Source organism: Columba livia, chromosome Z (assembly GCF_036013475.1).
Source record: "Columba livia isolate bColLiv1 breed racing homer chromosome Z, bColLiv1.pat.W.v2, whole genome shotgun sequence".
NCBI classification, from domain to species: domain Eukaryota; kingdom Metazoa; phylum Chordata; class Aves; order Columbiformes; family Columbidae; genus Columba; species Columba livia.
The window spans coordinates 78,458,410-78,477,981 of NC_088642.1; the positions used below are offsets into that span (position 1 = coordinate 78,458,410).

General features: G+C 39.0%; 1 protein-coding gene across 7 annotated transcripts in view; it reads left to right on the forward strand.

The window, feature by feature from the left end:
* The window catches only part of VCAN (versican), a 115,127-nt gene extending 96,697 nt beyond the window's left edge, over positions 1–18,430 (forward strand). For 5 of the 7 annotated variants that reach the window (XM_021280313.2, XM_065046470.1, XM_065046469.1 and 2 more), the window contains 3 exons: positions 13,235–13,379; positions 14,517–14,699; positions 15,173–16,865. In XM_021280313.2, coding sequence (XP_021135988.2) covers positions 13,235–13,379; positions 14,517–14,699; positions 15,173–15,303 — 459 coding nt within the window. In that variant the 3' untranslated portion in view covers positions 15,304–16,865. Of the gene's footprint in view, positions 1–13,234; positions 13,380–14,516; positions 14,700–15,172; positions 16,866–18,289 lie in introns of those variants that run through there. The other 2 variants (XM_065046468.1, XM_065046471.1) reach the window with 1 other exon arrangement.
* Positions 18,431–19,572: the final 1,142 nt, after the last annotated feature.

Genomic DNA, 19,572 nt, shown 5'->3' on the forward strand with positions numbered 1-19,572 from the left:
CGGGCTTTCTGCAGCGGTTGGTCGTGGAACCTGCACTTCACTAAGGAATCTAAAGTTAGGTGAGATGAATTTGGGCATAAATGTAGCGCCTGAAGAGGCAGCCCATCTTACACTGCGTTGTATAAAACAAGATAACATGCTCATACATTCCAAAGCCAAATTTGGTATGCCACTGAATGATGAATTCAAGGAAATTAAAATTAAGGCTGAGATTCCATTTTTAAATTCAGGCTACTGGGAAAATGTGGTATGAAATTTTTACTTTAATTTTCAATTTTAAGAAATGAAGATATTCTAAGAACAGAATAAGGCCATCTGTCTGACAGATTTATCTTTTGATTGATCTTCTTTTCCACTTTATTTCTCTTTTCTTTTTAACAACTTCCCTCTGTCTCTTCCTTCAGAAACAATTTAGGTGTCTCTTGAAATAATTTATGTTCATTGCTTCAATAGCTTTCCCTCATAACCTGTTCCATATGGTTTCTGGATACCATGGTTCTGAGCAGACTCCTCATTTGCTCCTTTTCTTTAGTTTTTAACTTATTCTTCATACTTTCTAACCACTCCTCTGGTTATAGTGATTTACTACTTCTCTAGTGATTAATAGGAACAACCACATAGTTAAATTTATGCATCAAATACTTCTCTGATGATGTCTTAAAATTCCAGTGAATTTGAGTACCGTGTAGGTCAAAAAATTACATTGTTTATGTATTTGCGAGTCAACAGTAGTCATGACAGTGTTAAATGCATAAATATAATTTGTAGTCATAAAAATCAGCATTATTGAATCAACACTCGTGTTCTAACTTGAATTTCTGAAACTAGATCTTTCATATAGCCAAAACCTAAATAACCTTCTTGTGTTTTACATATCAGGGTGCATCTGTAATTCATCTGTTTCTAACATTGTTGCCCAGCTTCACTCTTTTTCCAAGACAATATTATCTATCTACAATTCCATTCAACACTTCTGGCATAGAGGAAAATTTGTCAAGTCTGCTGAGGATTCTCCTGTTATAAGAGTTGGAGATACTATCAGAAGTCACTCCTGCTCTTAGGCAGACTGCATCTACAAGTGATATATTTTCATCTTTATCTTGATACTTGTTGGAATTTTCTGCCAATAAAAGCTTGGTTTAGTCTTAAAATCATGCTTATATGATTTCAGTAGGTTTTAGATTGTGAAAAAAAGTTGTAAAGTACGGTAGACTTAGAAGAAAAAGTAAATGGACAACAATAGCAAGATGTGTCATGGGTGGAATTGTCTGCCCAGTGCTTCAGTTGACCCAGCACTGCCCAGAAGAAATAGCAGCGATACATTTTAGTGATTTCTCCTTCACATGAGTTTACTCTCTAAACAAAAAGACAAAAACACAACACTAAAAGCAAACAAATTGAACATCAAAAAACCTCAACTCACTACAACCAAAAAAACTGACTAGAATTGGGAATCACTGAGCCGCAGCCTCTACTATTGGAGATTATGGAACAAGGTGGGTTTACCTGCGTACTAGTTTTCCATGAACATAAGGAAACCCACAACTTAAATATTCAGTATGTTGGAAAGGAACTCCTTTGCCAGGTGTTGGCATATATTTTGTTAGCAGTTTCTGGAAAAGGGATCAAATACTTTTTTTTCTCTTTGCACCTAGAAGGTATTTCAACCAATGAGTTCAAGTGGAAGGAAATCAGTAATTTTTGACATTTTCAGCTCATGCTCAGTTGTGTTTTTTCCAGATTTTTTAAAGTGAAGTGCCAGCCACCATTAAATATGGTGCTGGACAAAGAACATACAGGAGTTCCTCAGTGAAAACCAACAAAGGTACTTCCAAGTGCACTGCACATTGTTTCTAATTACAGTGAGCTATTGAATACACATGCCCACCTTAGCTATTTTTCGTAGACTTCATAGTCATACGCAGCACTGTCATATAGATCTTGTGCTGTCTCACTTCCATTGGCTTCCAAAATACGAGGGGCAGCTCTTTTTCAGTACACTTCTTACCAGTTCCTGTGAGATGAGGGTGGTAAACTCGCCTTTGCCATTGGCCTAGTAATGCGAGAAAACTTAAATTCGCTGGTAAAGTTGCAGATATTTCCCTTACCTCATGAATCAGTAGGTGACAGTTTCACCAATCAAATCAGCAACAGCCGTTCAGTTTTCTGTGCAGTGTCCAGATGAGATCAGTTCATGCCCCTTCAGTCGGATTGGAGGTCGGTTTATTTTTTTAAGGCATGTGGAAGAACATGACCAAGATTTTTAAGAAGTGAGCATATAGAATTAGGGTTCTTATTGGAAAACCTGCATTGAACCTAGAACAGCCTTAACAGGCTCACAGACCTACTGAAAACAGGACCAATTATTTAGGTGACTAGTAGTGGACCAGCTATAATCAGCTGCCTATAGAAAATACTGTCTGATACCAATCCGTCAAAAACAGCAGCAGTCAAAAAAAGCGTTCATTTCCTGTGCATGTCTTTCATGTATCAACTGGAATTTATGTTTAACTTGCAAAAATGATGCCAGTAAGCAAGTCTTGGAATGAATGAAGAGTGATCTTGTAAATACATGCTCTGATTCTCAGAGTTCCTTAAGGAAAATTTTGGTTTTTTTTGAATAACGAAGCAGGTACAACCAGATTCAGTGAAAAAGTGAAGAAGAGTATTTAAAACTTTAGGTCCACATCATATTTCTCCACATCTGTAATGATTCTGCCTGTTTTCCATTACAAGAACTTTTAAGACAAGGAAAATTTTTCTAACAAAATAGAAATGGGCTTACTCTTAAATTGTAGATGCTGCTTCTGCAAAGAGAGCTTGGGGAGGCTTTTTGATTTACCTCACTGAAGTGTTTGATGCATAGTTATTGTGTGTTTTTAGGAGATTTTGGCAAGTTTATTTCTCAGTTGCAAAGTGTTTTTTTAATTTAAAACTGCCTAGCATTTCCCTGCCTTTCAGGCAAAATGGCATAATTTTATGTAATGGTTGGGGTTGTGTAGATAAAGTCTCACCATCTCCTGGTAAAAAACACCTTTTCAAGATGCTATACCCACTACATCCCAAACAAAGGCTGGTCTTGAGAAGCACAAAATAACATGAGTAAAGTAGTAAGGTCATACTTCTTGTGCCCTAAAGTTTAATCATTAGTTCAGGTGCTGCTTTTCCAGAAACAAATTACATTCCAGCTGATAGTCAGTTATACAAGATTTTATTGCCCAGACCAATTTGCATATATTATTTGCAAAACAAATTGGGAGCTTCTTGGCTAAGGTCAGAGTATGAAGATGTATGAATCCATTGCTTGCCACCCGTATGAATCTAATTTGTTCTGATTTGCTGTACTGCATCCGTATGGCAGGAAGCAATCTTTTCTTATCTATGATGTGTTCCTGCTCTATTTTATTTTTCCTTTTCATGTTTTTGAAAGAAAGAATTTTTCAGTGTTTCCGGTGGTTGGGAGAGGTGGAGTCATGTTCTTGAGCTGATGGGCCACATGAAAAACACTTTGGCAGCAGCAGCCGTTGCCTTTTTATATCAAGGGAAAAGAGTTGATTGCAGCTGTGCTAATACAACATAAAAAAGGGAATGTTCTTTCAGGAAACCCAGATCCTCATTTGTGGTGCAAATTCAGTGAGAGATGGAGATTAGAGGCCGCGGCCACAAGCATGGGCTTGGAGTACCAGCAACCTCTGAGCGTGGACCAGTAGGGAGGGCGTTTGTAAGCTGCAAATTTTGGCGTATCTGCCTAGTCCCTAACTTCAAATAATTTGTCTCAAAGGTGAAGGTAGTGAGAGCAGGTACTGAAGTGTGTACAGAGAACTCACAGCTCCCCAATATTTTCAGAGCTTCCTTGTTCTTTACTTCCTGAAAATCAAGCCAATTTCTACTCAAGACTTTTCAGGTATGATTACATTGACAGATGCAAGAGGCAGAAGAAAATAGTATAATTTTTTAAAGAGCATGTTCTGTTAGCTTTGCCTTTCTTCTATTGCAGTATAGTTATAGGGCTGTTCTGTTGGCTTTTGCTGTGGGAGAGTATTGGTTTTCCTCTGATTTTCATACTACATGAGTGAAAATGGCCATATGTAAGACTTTATATTTTTAAAATTACAGAAACAAAATTATTCTTGCACTTTTCTGTAGATATTTCTACCAGCATTTCTGTGATAGTGAACAACTCTTTTTGGATGAATCACTGACAGTCTTCATTGCACTGTTGTCATAAAAAGCTCTAAGCAATAAAAACAAATACCTATTTGGATCTTTGTATACTTGAAATTTGATGTAAAATAAACTAGCAAATAACAAAAGTTACATTATCAGTGGAAATGTCTAACAATTGGCTTGATCAAAGGACGAATGAACACAATGTGACGTTTGAAAATATCTTAGGGTAATTGAATTTAAATAATTCTCTTAGTTCTGTGAATAGTAACTTTTACAGCTGTAAAGCACACCCATCCAAACAGCAAAAATCTGCTGTTGCTTTTGGCAGCTCCTCCATTGTATTTGGATTGCTGGCGTTTCACTGTTAAGGACCCTTGTGAGCGGGCACAGCGGTATAGTTATGGATTAAGTGCATATAGCTACTTGGGGTTGTGCCTTGGGCCTCCGTCTCACAAGGGGAGTTATTCATATCCTTTGGAAAATGCTGTTGATAATTAGTGCTTTGTATGGCGGTGAGCTCACTCCCATTACATAAGATTAGTGCTGTAATAAGGAGCTGGCTAGTGTCTGTGGCCAGATTGTCTGTCACTTAGAGAATGCTGCCAGCTAGGAAAGTAATGGGGCATATTGCCACTTTTAAAACTGTCCAGAGACTCTACGTTAGTTTTTCTTCAGCATAGGATTGTTTATGCTTTGTGTTTTGCAATGCTAGACCTCAGGTTGCCAGTGTTAGGTAGAGACATTAAAAAGAAAAAACAACACCCCCCCCAAAAAAAAAAATAAAAACAAACTAGAAGTTTAATTTTGGCAAAGACAAAGCCCTCTCTTTTCCTTCCTTTATTGGTCAGTGAATCAGAATGCTTTAACTTGAACAAATCTGTAACTGCACCCCTCTCAGAAAGAGTAACTCTATTGAACACGAAATCCTTCAAAAGGCCTGGAGTATTGTAGGGAAGGAGCCTGCCTCTGAGGGTTAAATAAAGCAAACAAACTAAAAAGTACTGTAGTCAGCTGCAAACAAAAAGCTCATTGTGCCCATGTCCCACAGGATCCTTGGAGAAGGAGATTTTAAATCTACCAAATGTTTTGGTTTTGTGCTGCAGTCAGTCATTACAGCCTCTTTTTAAGATGCTCATTTGACCTGCATTTAAATGGAGGAGAACTATATAATGTTATTAATGACAGGTATATTTTTAGTTCAGTATGTCGTAGGCAGTCAGGAGGGCGTCTTGGACAAAGCACTTTTTTGTCTCCTTTTTAGCACGGGGGTCAGCAGTTACTTCAGAGCCTTGTTATAGTTGGCTCCAGGCTCAAAATCTTGGGCAGCTTCAAACCTGCAGTAATTGTTGACATAAATGACAAAGTGCAGGATTTTCCTTTTTTATTTTTTTTTCAGTGGCTCTCCTGGTAGTTATGAACAAAAAGAATAAGTCACACCCCATGCGATTTGCATCACGTTGACAATATATAATTATGTTAGCGTAACTCCCAAAGAGCATGCATTATACCAACCAACACTTAACACTCCACCATACTTTTCTTCCATGGTAAAACACCCACCCATTAGCTAGAGAATTTCAACAGCTCTTTGCCATATTTTTCAGTCTCTGTACTAAGGTGAGTTCTGAAAGCCCAACACACACAATATACCCACAAAATTGAAATATACCCACAAAATTGAAATATACCCACAGTGTGCAAAAGTTACTATTTTAAGAAGAATTAGTACAGAGCAAATGAAATTCAATGGAAGTGTGTTCACTGGCTTCAGTTAGCTTTTGAAGAGTTAATAAACGAGACCTCTTTTCTGAACAATTATTATTTTGGAATTAGTCAGTGTCAGTATCTGGACTCAGTAGTTAGTAGACATTGCCATCTAGTGGGAGCTTCCTGCCACACTTAGTGATTTCTGCTCCTCATGGAAAAGTTGTCTTACTGTGGTATTGTTTAGAAAAATATCAAAGAGCTAGTCATCTGCTGCACCACACAATCAGCTCCTCCCATAGGATAGGGCTGATAGGGCTTCTATTTTTCAGCTTCATCAGCTATCCTTTTTTACTTGTTTCATTTATATTCCTTAGATTTCTTTCCAAAATTATTTATTTTTGCATAGATCTTACCGCTTATTCAATCTACAATCAGTGCTTGCGGATATTCATGGATATACATGAGTGTATGTTATTCAGAGTCCTTTTTTTGCAAGCTGTTGCACAGGAAAACAAAGAGTTTTTCAATACATCCCACTGCTCTGTTACCAAAAAACCCTTTCAAGTGAAATCTGTTGCGAAGGTCCTTAGCAAAGCTCCTTCTGGGAGTTTGTCTTGCTCACAGTGTGGCTCCGTAATGGGGAGTGCTGGGTGCCTGCCTGATACAAATCCCACACAAATAAAGCCCAGATTAAGGGCTTGACGGAAGCCATTCAACTATGATCTAAAAAAATACCAGGTTCATGACACGTGATTTTTGTGTGTACTTGTAGATGTAGCAGTTGTCTTAAAATTGACCAGAACTCTCCCAGCGCAGCATTATCAACACACTTAGTTTGGTCCCTCCTTCAGCAAGTTATTTTAGCACATGTCTGAATTGTGCATGTGATCTACCCTATAGGGTTTAGGGCATGACCTATGTCTTTAAAGCAAGGTATATGCTTAAGCACTTGCTGAATGGAGTTTTTAAGCTCATTAATGGTTTTGGTAAGTTCTGTCAGACTGCTTCCATTCATAAAATTAAGCAGAAAAATCCTCTACAGGACTGGGGTGAAATTAAGTGAAACAGAGCCTGAGCCATAAGGTAGTTTCTTGTCTTTCTCAGTGTATAAAGGCATTTAAATACTAGATGAACTTAATGGAAGTATTTCAGGCCTTGCCAGATCTTCACAGTAATCGGCTTGATTTTTTTTTTCCTATGGAAAGGAAATGCAGTCTCTTTCAAACTTCCCATGAGTGTCTCATGCAGCACAATCAGTGCTGTACAACAGCACAAGCCACAAACAAGGGTTTTCTGAACTGATCCATATACATGTTGCAACCTTGTGCTGATCTTGTTGTAGTTCAGCCAGCCTATAAAACTGAGTAATTGCCGGGACTCACTGAAAGTGAAACGTAATTTTTCTTTAATCTATCCAATTATAAAAGAACCACCACAGCGAGGGACTTGTTCAGGGGCTTTCCTGATAAAGATTTCTAAGGAATTTGTTGCTATTGTAAGAAAAGCGTATTCCTGTTCTTAGCAGACTTACGGGTGGGTGAAAGGACAACAGGCAGTAAGTTTCGCAGTGGTGGTTTCGGACTGTTTGGTGATAAATACCAGGCAGGAAATGTTACTTCACTTTAAGATGAAATGGCACAGAGAGTATCCAGTCAGCCAGTCCCTACTTCTTACCTTGTTTTTTTTTTATTTACCTCATTTGTCTTACATTAAGAAGCAATCAGATAGAGAAGCAGCCAGAACGAAAGAAAATAAAAAATCACATTGGAAATTAAAAGTGCTAAAAAGTGCCAAAACAGATTTGTACTTTAATCTTATTTAAACATGCTGAAAACTTGCTTCCTTTTCCCAGAAGGAAAAGCATTAACCCTGTAAATCTAAATAGATGTACTTCAAGTAAATTATTTCCTGTCTTTAGTTATGTACAAAAGATTATTGGCCTTTGCACAATAAGGAGGTCAAGCAGTAAAGTCTTGTTTGCATCAGTACTTTATCTTGTTGTCCTTCATTAAACACAGTGCTTGTTGACTATTTTGGAATGCCAAATCCAAGCGATTGATCTCAGACACCTGGTGTGCCTTTTGGAGATAAAAGAATGGCTGAAATTTCCAAATGAGTGTCACAAAGCTGAGATAGTGCTTATTTGTAGATTCACCTCAGCAGTGCAAACATCTGGAAGAACCGAGTGGATTACTCATTAACAAGGAAATGAGTCCTCCAGATAGGGCTGGTTATCTGAAAATTTAAATAACAAATCTCCCACAAGGTAGTGTTCATGATGGGAAGGCTATGCTCATTCAGTTTATTTAGCAACCGTCTGAATGAGAAAAAGTAGTGACTAGCTAATAAAGTTAGCTGCTTTACAGCTCTTGCTATAATCCTCGTTTTCTTAGATTTGATTTATGTGAAAAGTCAGCCTGTCACTCAACTGCCAGATTATGGCTGTGAGTTAATTCAATGCCATATAAGGAAATCTTCCCCAAAAATGTGGAACTTAATAAAATATCTTCATGGGCTTTTGTAACCATCATGCCCAAGCTCCTCCTGTGAGGCAAGAGAATACATTGTCAGTGTTTCACAGACTGGGAATCATGCAGCCAAGTGCATTGTTTCATGCCACGTAGGAAGCTTGAGGAACTGAGCCCCCTCTCAGCTCCAGCTCCAACCCGTGCACCATCCACCCTCTTTCTGCAGGAAAATCTTCAGTGCTCTTTAGCAAAGAAAGCTAGAAAAGTAAATCCGGTGCGGGCTTTCATGTCAATAGAAAAAAGAAAATAAATACAAGAAAGATTAGTTAATAATCACAGAGTAATTAAAGGGAAGAGCATAACAGGAACCCCAGTTTTCAGCCCGAAATGATGGCAGGACAGGCTAGTGCTGTGGCTCCCGAGCACCAAAGTAATGCACAGGGACCAAAATTCTGCCCCAAAGGCTAGGTCCTGCTGTTACCTGATAACACAGAAACCTCACTTTTTTTTTTTAATTAAAACAAAACACAATAAAGCAAGAACAAAGCAAACAAACGAAAAAGGGTCCTGCCATCATCGATGTTGAGATCTTTGCAGGGCGGCTGGTGCAGTGGTGATTTCAGCCTTCGCTCCCCGCATTAGTTTGAACTTCCCTCTCCACAGCCACCTCAGCAAAGCTTCATAACTGGAGGAGAAAAATGTGCTGGGCCAAACCTTCTTTGCAGTGCATTTAGAGTCATGCACACAATTAATACTGTATGTCCTAAAATGTACAGTCTGGAGGTGCTTTGCATTTTAATCCAGGGGAATAGTTCACATGTTATGCTAACATTGCTTAAAAACCAAGGGACTAATAGTTTTTAGATCCCTCTGTGTGATCGCCCAGTCTAAGTGCTTCTGCTGAAAAGGATCATAGCAGCTTTTCTTCCATGTATTAACTTAGCATGTGAATCTATTTAGGTTTTCAGAACCATAAGTCACATCTTATGAATGGTACAGCTAAGAGCATGGCTAAAGGTGTCAACTGAAGCTTGGTTGTTGGCAAAAGGATGTCCTGAGCTTTATCAATTCAAACACCGTGCTCCTTAGTGCAGTTTCATTGGTCTGCTGAGACAATAAGAGTTTACATGAAGATATAACCTAGCAGCAGGGTGGCTGGAGCAATGCCAGCAGTTTTTGGCTCATCTGTGAATATGGCTAATCTTTTTTGGATGCAAACTTAAAACCCAAACAAACCTGAATGGTACATGTGGCCAAGGAATGAAGTTGATTTTTGTTTTCTTTTTGTACAATATACTTTTCTAAAAGACAGTAGTGGATTGAAATGCAAGGATCTTAGATGACACAGCCACTTCAAAAGGGGCATCTTATTCAGAATATTTTAAGCAGTGTTTCCCAACAGCATAATTATGACCTGAGTATCTTACATGCTTACTGCACTTATGACAAGGCTACAGAAGTCTTCACACTTAGCACACTTGATAGGAGAGTTTGTAAGGAATACCTTTGAAAACAAACAGTACAAATCAGTATGTGACTAATGGCATTTGCTTCTTTACCGTTATTCTTCTTTGCTGTTGTGAGTTTACCAGAGATAGTGCAGTCACCTCTGATTTACACCAGTGTAAGTGAAAAGTACAATCATGCTCATGGCCATGCAAAAATGTAATCTGTAAGAGGAAAGAAAAATATTAGTTTATTTGTCTAGCAACTTATTCCACTCAAACTGTGAGAATCTTTTTGTATTATTATCCCATTATCAGTGGCTAAATAAGGAATTGAAAAACTACAGAAGACCTGGGTGGAGACCTAAGAAAGCAATTCAGCAGTCTGGAACTTCCTCTGCTAAGCAATTCTGGCACTAAAACCAAGCAAACTCAAAGTTATTCAGCCAAAATAAATCCATGCAATGACGATATCAGATGTGAGGTAACAGCAAGTCATGCTGGAGGATATCAGACATTCTTGAATAAACCACAGGGCCTAGATATAATCCTTTGCCATGGCACTACAGTCCTGCCAACAAAGCAAACACAAATTTTGGAGTCATTATGGCAAGTAAGAGCATATGGGGTCTATGTGTTTAGGGTGGGAGCTGGCAAGCTGCTGAGCACCTTCAGCTCACACGCCCCTAATAGCCATTAAATCTCCTTCATTCCCACACTCTGATCCCTATGGAAACAACAGCTCTCTAGTATCATTTCCACAAGAAACAGCTGCAAGGCTTGTACAAGTCTTTGCTGTCAGAACATTACTGATCAAACTTTTCTATCGCTAACCTATCTGTTTTCTTTAATTTTTCTATGTGTCCTTATGTCTGGATAAATTCTTGAAAGTGATTGGATTGCCTCAGCTTAAGATGTTGCTGCCAATCATCTCAGCAGTGAAACCATCCATGCTTACACTTGAGACTTCGCCCAGAACAGCTTATTTTTCAGTTGGGCTGGGTAGCAAGACATTCAGCGGTGAAATTAAGAGGTGACCACTTCTTTCCAGCTAGCCCACAGTTTGGGTTGGAAGGGACCTTCACAGCTCCCCCAGTTCCCCCCCTGCCATGAGCAGGGACATCTTCACCAGCTCAGGTTGCTCAGAGCCCCGTCCAGCCTGGCCTGGGATGTCTCCAGGGATGGTTCATCCACCACCTCTCTGGCCAACCTGGGACAGGCTCTCACCACCCTCATCATAAAAAATTTCTTCCTCACATCCAACCTGAATCTCCCTCCTTTAGTTTAAAACCATAACCCCTTGTCCTGCCATATCATGCCCTGCTAAAAAGTCTGTCCCTTTGTTGTGGTAGTGTGACCTTTTTTGCTCAGATTCTTGCATCCTTAACCAGCTTTGCTGTAAAAAGGTGCTAAACCTTTGGCTCAGTGCACATTCCAAAATACCTTTTTTGACATTAATACACACCTTGCACAGGCATATTCCTCCCCACTTTCCTTCTCACTGGGTCAGGAGATACACACAGAACTTTTCTTTTTTGCACTAGATCTTGCTGGAAGCCCCTCAAATCGCAGGCCCCGTTTGACTCATACGGATGGTATTTGGCTACCGTGCTTGCAAAACTCCTACTCTGATTTATAAGCTAATGTGAAATGCTGAATTCCGGACTTGAGTAAATTACTTAGTGTGTATTGTAGTTTAGGACTATTAAACATGGAAGTGTAGAGATGGAATTAAGTTAGTTCCACATAAAATGGGAGATGTTTTATTACAGGTAATAAATACAGTGCAGAACAAATTTATTTAGACCATGGTTGTTAAATTGCCTGGATAATTAAAACCTGTGATGGGTAAGATGACAAGTGGTAGGAAAAAGTTAAGTATTTAGCTCATGTTTTTCACAGCTCGATTCATTGTAAGGTAAATACTACTTGTGTGTGGTATGTTAACTTTATTTCTAAAATGTGTTCGCCCAGGCAGTTAATAGTGGTTATTTCATAAAGTTAAGAAAATAGAAAGCTAAACTTTAATGACATTTACATGGGTCAGCTCTGGACAGAAAGATGTAGGCACTGAGGAAAATATAAGTGCTGTAGAAACTATGTCATTTTGACCATACAAGGGGCTAGCTGCCTGGTTAATGTCTGGCGTTTATGTGAATTCCAGTTCTTTCAGATCTCTATTTTTATCCTTCATTAAATTCTTCTTGGACTGTCACAACAGAAATCCTAAAGCAAACCACTGAGAGCAGTTCCCTAAATCTTCTCTTGCCTTTCTTTACATGACCTTGTGCCAGTCTCAAACTACTATGCTTCATTTGGGATAAAAATTAAACAAGAGGCTGGATAAAGATGACTGCAAGGACAGCAGGCTGTGTGTCCCCTACCAAGGACTACGGCATAGATTTTCAGTCCATGTGACACTCCCTTTGTTTCTATTTTTCTGAAAAAAACAGACTGAATCCTCCCTGATTTTCACCCCAAACTGGCATTGTGCAACGATGAGCTTAGCCATGCCTGAAAGAGAACATTCTACAGTGAAATAAATATGGGTTTAGCGCATGCATGGGCTGTGCACAGTCTGTCAGCAGCCAGCATCACACAGCTCTTGGTAGGGACATATCTCTAGGTAAATGCAGAGCTGAAAGCTGCAGAACTGTGTAGATAAATAAGTGCAGACTCACAGTAGTCAGCCTGGATCCCAACATACAAAGCCTGCCCAAACTGTTTTGCTTTGTTTTGTTCTGTTTTGTTTTAATCACATACTAACAATGGGATGACTACTTCTAAAGCTAGTGTGCCAGTTTCTCATTTTATTCTTATATATCCATAGATGTCTGGAGTTAGTTTGTCTACAGACGGCAAAATTTGCATCATCATTTCTAATGCTGAAAGGCTGCTGTATGTGCTCAGTCTGCCACCTAGGTCTTTTTAATGGAAATGTCAATCTGCAGTGGTCTGAGGGCACATTCTGACACCTTTACTTATTTTACACCTAATTCTGCACGTCATCCCAGAGAATAAACAACTTTGAGTCTGAGAAGCTAGCCTGTAATTTGCCACTTAGCAGATGTGGACTAACAGGGGTTATAAAAAATTTACTGCATTTCCTGACATTCTACTTCTTGCCTGTCTGTGTAGGAAAGAGTGTTTTTCAACATACTTAGGATCAGATTTTGGTTGTGGTGAATTGTGTCACTTGTTTCACCTCACATCAGTTTAGACTAAATTAGAAGTTAGATTGGAATATTTTTTTAGTATTGAGATAATCTATTAATAGAGTGGGATGATATTATAAATATAGCTTTGTTTAGTTTGTGCTTAACAGCCTGAATTAAACAATTGAGATTGCTCTTCACTAAAGGTAATATTGTGTGTTCTTCTGTAAAATGGAACGTAAATACACTCCAGCACAGGGAATAAAGGTTTTGCTCCTCTTTTCTGCAGCAATACGAGAACTGGCGACCAAACCAGCCAGACAGCTTCTTTTCTGCTGGAGAAGACTGTGTTGTTATAATATGGCACGAGAATGGGCAGTGGAATGATGTACCATGTAATTACCACCTCACCTACACCTGCAAGAAAGGAACAGGTACAAACTTACTAGTAACAATAGCGTAATTCTCTAAATTCCAGTTTCATAAAGTTAAAATGACAAATTCTGGCTGATTTTTGTGACTAGTATGGTGAGCCTTCAACTGACTTACCCTCACAAAGTCATCCTGTATCCACATAATTATGTCTCTGCCTAAGCTGTTCTTGAGCAGGGCACAAAAGTGTATGCTGTTGAAATGTTTGGTTAAAACCAAGCAAACTGCTGCTTATCCCATCAAAAGAGGTGTTCAGGTACCTGGCAGGCCTGCCTTACTTGTATACCATGAGAACATTACCAACTCTTCTTTCCTGCGGTGGCATCGCTGTGAAGTACACAGGCAGCAGGATGTTGGTGGGTAGCCAGAGCAGACAGCTGATGGCTGGTATGGGGTTAGATTTTTGTCTTCAGTTGGGCATACTTGTCACCCATCACGTAGCGACGATCTTTGTCTTCCTCTTTTCCAAAACCATCCAGTTTCCACATCACTGCTGGAATCTGAAAAGCACATTCGGTTAATACACTGTTAGAGCTGATACTTATCTGAAACCTGACTGTTACCAGGAGCTGCACAGCAATCCTTTAGGAATTGCCTCTGCCTCTTCAGACTGGGAAAGCAAAGAAGCAGCCAAAATCTTATGTGCACTCCATTGTTCCCAATTACCATTTACAAGTTTTTGTTAACATGTTCTCTGTGCCTTGACAGATCCATCAGTTTTAAGTGCTTTTAAACAGTCTATTGTTGAAGAAGACATGAAAAGTATTGAAAATGAGGCTTTTTTCTCAAATGCCTGTAATAACATAACTGGTTTTCAGGTTTTGCAGCTTTCCAGTGAAAATCACTTCTTTGTGTGAGTATGCCAACCTTTTTGGTTCAAATTTGCATCATGAATTAAAACCAAAAACGCAGTTCTAACAACATTATCTGATGCTTTCAAATTTTCATCATTACTGTATTTGGTCTGCAAGACTGGATAACTACAGAAAAGACTGATCTCCCTGGCCTTGTTTGGATGTTTCCTTTAGGAGTCTGAGGTCCCTTGACATCCTCCCTTAGCCAGAGTTTAGAGGTCAGTACCACATTCAGAAGTGCACTTACGAAACGAAGTTTTTGGTTATGTTCCCTCTTGCTTTCAGTGGCTTGTGGTCAGCCTCCTGTCGTGGAAAATGCAAAGACCTTTGGGAAGATGAAACCTCGTTACGAGATCAACTCCCTTATCAGATATCACTGCAAAGACGGTTTCATCCAGCGTCATATTCCAACCATCCGGTGTCAAGGGAATGGAAGATGGGATATGCCTAAAATTACTTGCATGAATCGTGAGTTCTTTCAAAGCAAACCAGTGCTGGATCAGAAACAACAGACTAACCTAAGATTACTAAGTAATGAACACATATTTTAAGAGAAGCGTAAATCTGATATGACAGATTATGACATCAATACTGCTCACTCTGTTTGTAGAAAAAAAGGCAGGCCTCCAACACTAATGACAATGTTCCTCTTCTGTTTTTACAGAAGTCACTAAGATTACTTTAAAGTAAAACCACAGTTTTACAAAGCCCCTGGAATCAACGGGTTCATAATAACACTCACAATCCTTTCTGCAAATGTGGTCTAGCTGTTTGCAGGAGGTGCCTCTCCTGTCGATAACATGGTCGTAGTACCAGTTAATAATTTCTTAACCTTTTAATTAATCAAGAATAAAAGGGACTGTAATATGAAGGGTAGCAAGCTCATTCATAGTTAAATAATTTTAAATTAATTTTCCTTTTTTCCCTTTTTCTCATTGCAGCATCCACATACCAAAGGACTTACTCTAAGAAATACTACTATAAACATTCTTCATTGGGAAAGGGAACATCATTAAATTCGTCAAAACACTATCATCGCTGGATCAGGACATGGCAGGACTCAAGGCGCTGAGAGCTAAATGGTGAATGGGGATTTCCACCATTTCAGCCAAAGTCATAACTTTCTGTGCCTTTCTATCACTTATAGGTGTATTATCAAATTGTTTTGAAACTATGGACTGCGGTATTCACAATGCATTTTGCAAAAATACGGTGTTTATCAGAAAATTTAAAAATAAAAAAAAAAGGAGAAGTGCTTATGGGGATAAAAGGAAACCATTTCCAGCCTATAAAGATTATTAGTTTTCTATATGCCATCGGTGTGGACCATTTTATGATATATACCAGCCTTCTGCAATATTTAAACAGCTCAATTTTAGCACCAATGAAAATGTAAATAAGATGATTTTAATGTTGTTTAATTGTGTGTTGTTTTTAAAATCCTGTATATAAAATGAAAAGTCACACTAATTTCAGGCATATTTATGGTTAGAACGGCCTCAGAGGTCTTCAGTCATTTATGACATTGGTTTTATGTTGTTTACTTAGGCTGGAAATGGTTGAAATAACTTCACTGACTGAAATTTGCTATTATCAGGTGAAGATAAACACACAAGTTACATGACTTTCTTTTATTTTTTAATGGGAACTGTACCAATTCCCATCCAAGGTACAGTTTGTGTCCATGTGATGCAGAGTTCAGACAGAGCACATAAAAGTGGCATGAAGCATGAACTAGGGACTCCAATGTGGAACTTTTTTTTCTGCTCTCCATTCCAGCTTCACCATTCATGAGAAAGGACTGCATGGAGGAGTTGTGTATGACAAGGAGGGCCTGTAAAAATCCAAGTGCTAATACATTAACTTTATCAACCAGGGCCACATTTTTTTGAAAAGAAAAAAATTGAGAAAAAAAAATTTACTTTCACTACATTAACCACAAGGTCTATATTACAGGTCTCTGCATTCTAAAATGGAGATAGACCTGGTGTTTGGGGGATTTTTTTTTTGTAAAAAACAAACAAAAATCAAAAAAGTAAATAATTTTGTATATATAACCATTTTTTAATCTTTTTATAAAGTAATGAATGTTTGTGTATGAATGCTGCAGCTGTGAAGCGTACATAAATAAATGAAGTAAGCCATACTGATTTAATTTATTGGATGTTATTTTACCCATGCAAAGAAGATTAAAAGAGCTCGCCAGTGCAGTATTAGCCCCTGAGCTCCACTTTTGGAACCATCTTTCATTTCAACTGCTATTTCCCTGGAGAACAAAATTCCTGCTAAACAGGATCATTTGTTTGCGGTTAGATGGGTGAGAACTGCGTGACTTACAGAAGAATCAGAATCTTGGCTTTCTAGAAAGAAGTGTGTGCACAAAGAGATTGTAGGTTGTAGTTGGTGCAGTGTGTACGTAGGAGTTTTTCTATTACGATTTCTTACTCTGGTCAGCTTGATGACTGACCTGGATGTGTACAGTAAGCGTAGAAGGTAACGTTTGAAACGACCTCTCCACAGAAAGGACTGTTATTTCTGCAAAGTGCCTTGCACACCTTTGGGCACAGGATTGAAAAAAAAGGAAAAAAAAAAAAAAAGAAAAAAAAAGAAAAAAAAAAAAAAAAAAAAAAACAAGTGAAAATAAAGAACAGTAATCTTCCTTTGATATACTTTTTAAAATAACATTACGAATACAAACACAGACGGGAGGTTAACGCCTTTGTGTTAGTGTGGGGATATGATGCAAAAAGTTGAAAGGGAAAGGAGAAAGAATTGAAACCCGGCCAATGCGTTAGGAGTTTGTACCAGGCAGAGCTGCCCATCGAGTGACATTGCCATAACTCGTTAGGAGCAGTAATTGCAGTTCCAGACAACATCTCCTAAGAAATTGTGATGACTGCTCCATCAACTGTACCCAGTCTTTGCGTGTTCAGCATGGCAGCGTGTCGCTGTGTTGGCCGGTTCATTCCCCATCCCTCACCCCCAAACAATGCACATAATACTTTTCTCTATTTATATTATTATCTTGTATAGTGTATAATGTGAATGTCTGGTTTTTTTTTGTGAATGAAAGTCTAAAATCTTTGTAACTTTTATATCTGCTTCTGTTTCACCAAAGAAACAAGGTTTTGCTATACTGTGACTTGTCTTGTTATTGCATGTCTTCCTGTTTAAATCTATGCAATGTGATTTTTTTTCATATGAATACAATTAGACTGTCAGGTACTTCACAATTATCACGGGCTTAGCCAAGTGCCCACTGGAGTCAAAGAGAGTCAGCTGGCTGAACTTTAGTAGGTGCTGGATTTGACTTTATATGAGCAGCTCTAGGGGATATTTTAAGATATACATTGTATGTTTTGAAGTCGATTATTGCTTGTATAAGTCAAGGTTCTGTTCATAAATATGCAGTATTCTACACATCACTTCCTTGTACAAGAAACATACAGAACAGAAAATATATTTTAACACTTTGCGAACTTTCTCACCATATGTATAAAAAACCCTGCATAGATTTGTTGTTTTTTTGTCTGCTTGTTGGATTTAAACAATGTTGTAAGGCATCCAGATAACATTGTGATTGTAGTTTTAAATAGGTTAGATGCAGTGCTTATGTTGATTTATTTTATTCACGTTCTTCTATTACACATAACAAAATAGGACTGACAACAACTTGTTTAAAAAAAGCGGGGGGAAAAAAGCCACCAACAAAACACCTCTTACCCAGCTTGTTTATTTAGAAAGAGAATGGAACTTTTTTCAGCTCTGGAGACTTTTCCTAATACTGATCTAAACCCCAAATGCTCCAATACCAATCCCCTGCAAAATGCACCCACTCACATCATGAAGCCAGGTCTGCTGTGAAGCCCAGGTGTTGTCACAGCAAGTGCCACGATTCCATTCTGTGGAGCATCTCTGGACTCCAGTATGCAAGAACATGTTGGGATTAGAGGGATAGAAGGCAAAACTAGGCATTTAAATACAGATTTTGAGTGTTTCTTAGCTCTGCTTTCTTGCCTTTCAAGTTAACCCAGAATTCTGTTTGATTTGTTTTTCAGTTACCCTGTATCTGCTGCAGAGTCAGAAGAATCTGATTTAAACTGTGTTTTGCAAGTGCGAGCAAGACAAATACCAGAGTAGTATTCCTGTAGTAATCTGCCCCTGTTGCATAAGTATTAATAAATTTTTGTCTCTGCTAACACACTGTCTGCCGTTTAAAAGGACACAGGAACATCTGTAGGCTAGGAGGTGGAAACATTAGGGGAGGATTGGGCATTGATGATTAATTAGTTTAAAGGAGTGCGGATGTGCATGGCACGTCTTGGGTGGCCAGAAGCACTTGGGGTATCTGGTCCAACCAAATCTCAGGCTGTAGGTCTGTGCACAGAGCTCAAAGTGCCTCATGGGAGCAATTGCATTTCATGTGCCCGCAAAAATCTACGCAGAGTAGCTATTGTTATTCCAAACATCTTCCCATCCCTTCAGATACTGATAGTATTTGACTTCTTGGCCTGAACCTCACAGGGGTTAACACCACAGAAGGTAGAAATGAGCCAGGCTACCTATTTCAGTAGGGCTTCTCAAATACCAAGAGAAGGTGCTGGTTAGTGGAAACGTTCCTGTGTTACAGCTTCCTCCTGAGAGATGAACAACTTCTTGAAGCTAGGGAGGAAGAGACAGCTGTTGGCAGATGTCATCGTGGGACATTGACTTCTACACGGTCTCTCACATGATATGTTGCTGCAAGTAGCAACTCATCAGAGACTGGGACTGGATGAACCTCGTAAGAGAAAACACGATCAGCAGGACACAACAGTCTGGCAAGGGGCTGCTGATGGAAAGGACAGTCTGCCAGTAGGGTCTTTGCAGTCAGAAATTTCTTTGCCAGGGCAATGGCTCAAGGACCATTGTCTGAGGCTCACTCTATGGGTACGGTTAGGGTCCGCATCTGCAACAGTATTTTAAGTGAAAGCTCTTCATTTCTGTGGGCAGCATCTTTGCACTGAGCATACACAAAATCAGGACACACAAGCAGAGACATTCCCCTGACAAGGGGAGGCTGAGGCTGCAACACCTGGTGTATGTTTGAGCTGTAAAAAGCTCAGCAGCACAGCAGCCTGCAGTGGTTGAGGAGGAAGTAAAGCAAGAGGAGGAGCGGCTACAGTTTAAATGTTTTCATACAACTTCTGAAAACCTGGACCCTACTAAGAGCTCCAGGAGCATGTCTTGTGGATATAATTAAATCCCTGGGGAATCTCTGTACCTCTAGTAAGTTTTTTTGGTTGGTTGGTTGGGTTTTTGGGGGGTGTTTTTTTGTTTTCATTTATGCCTTTCCCTTCCC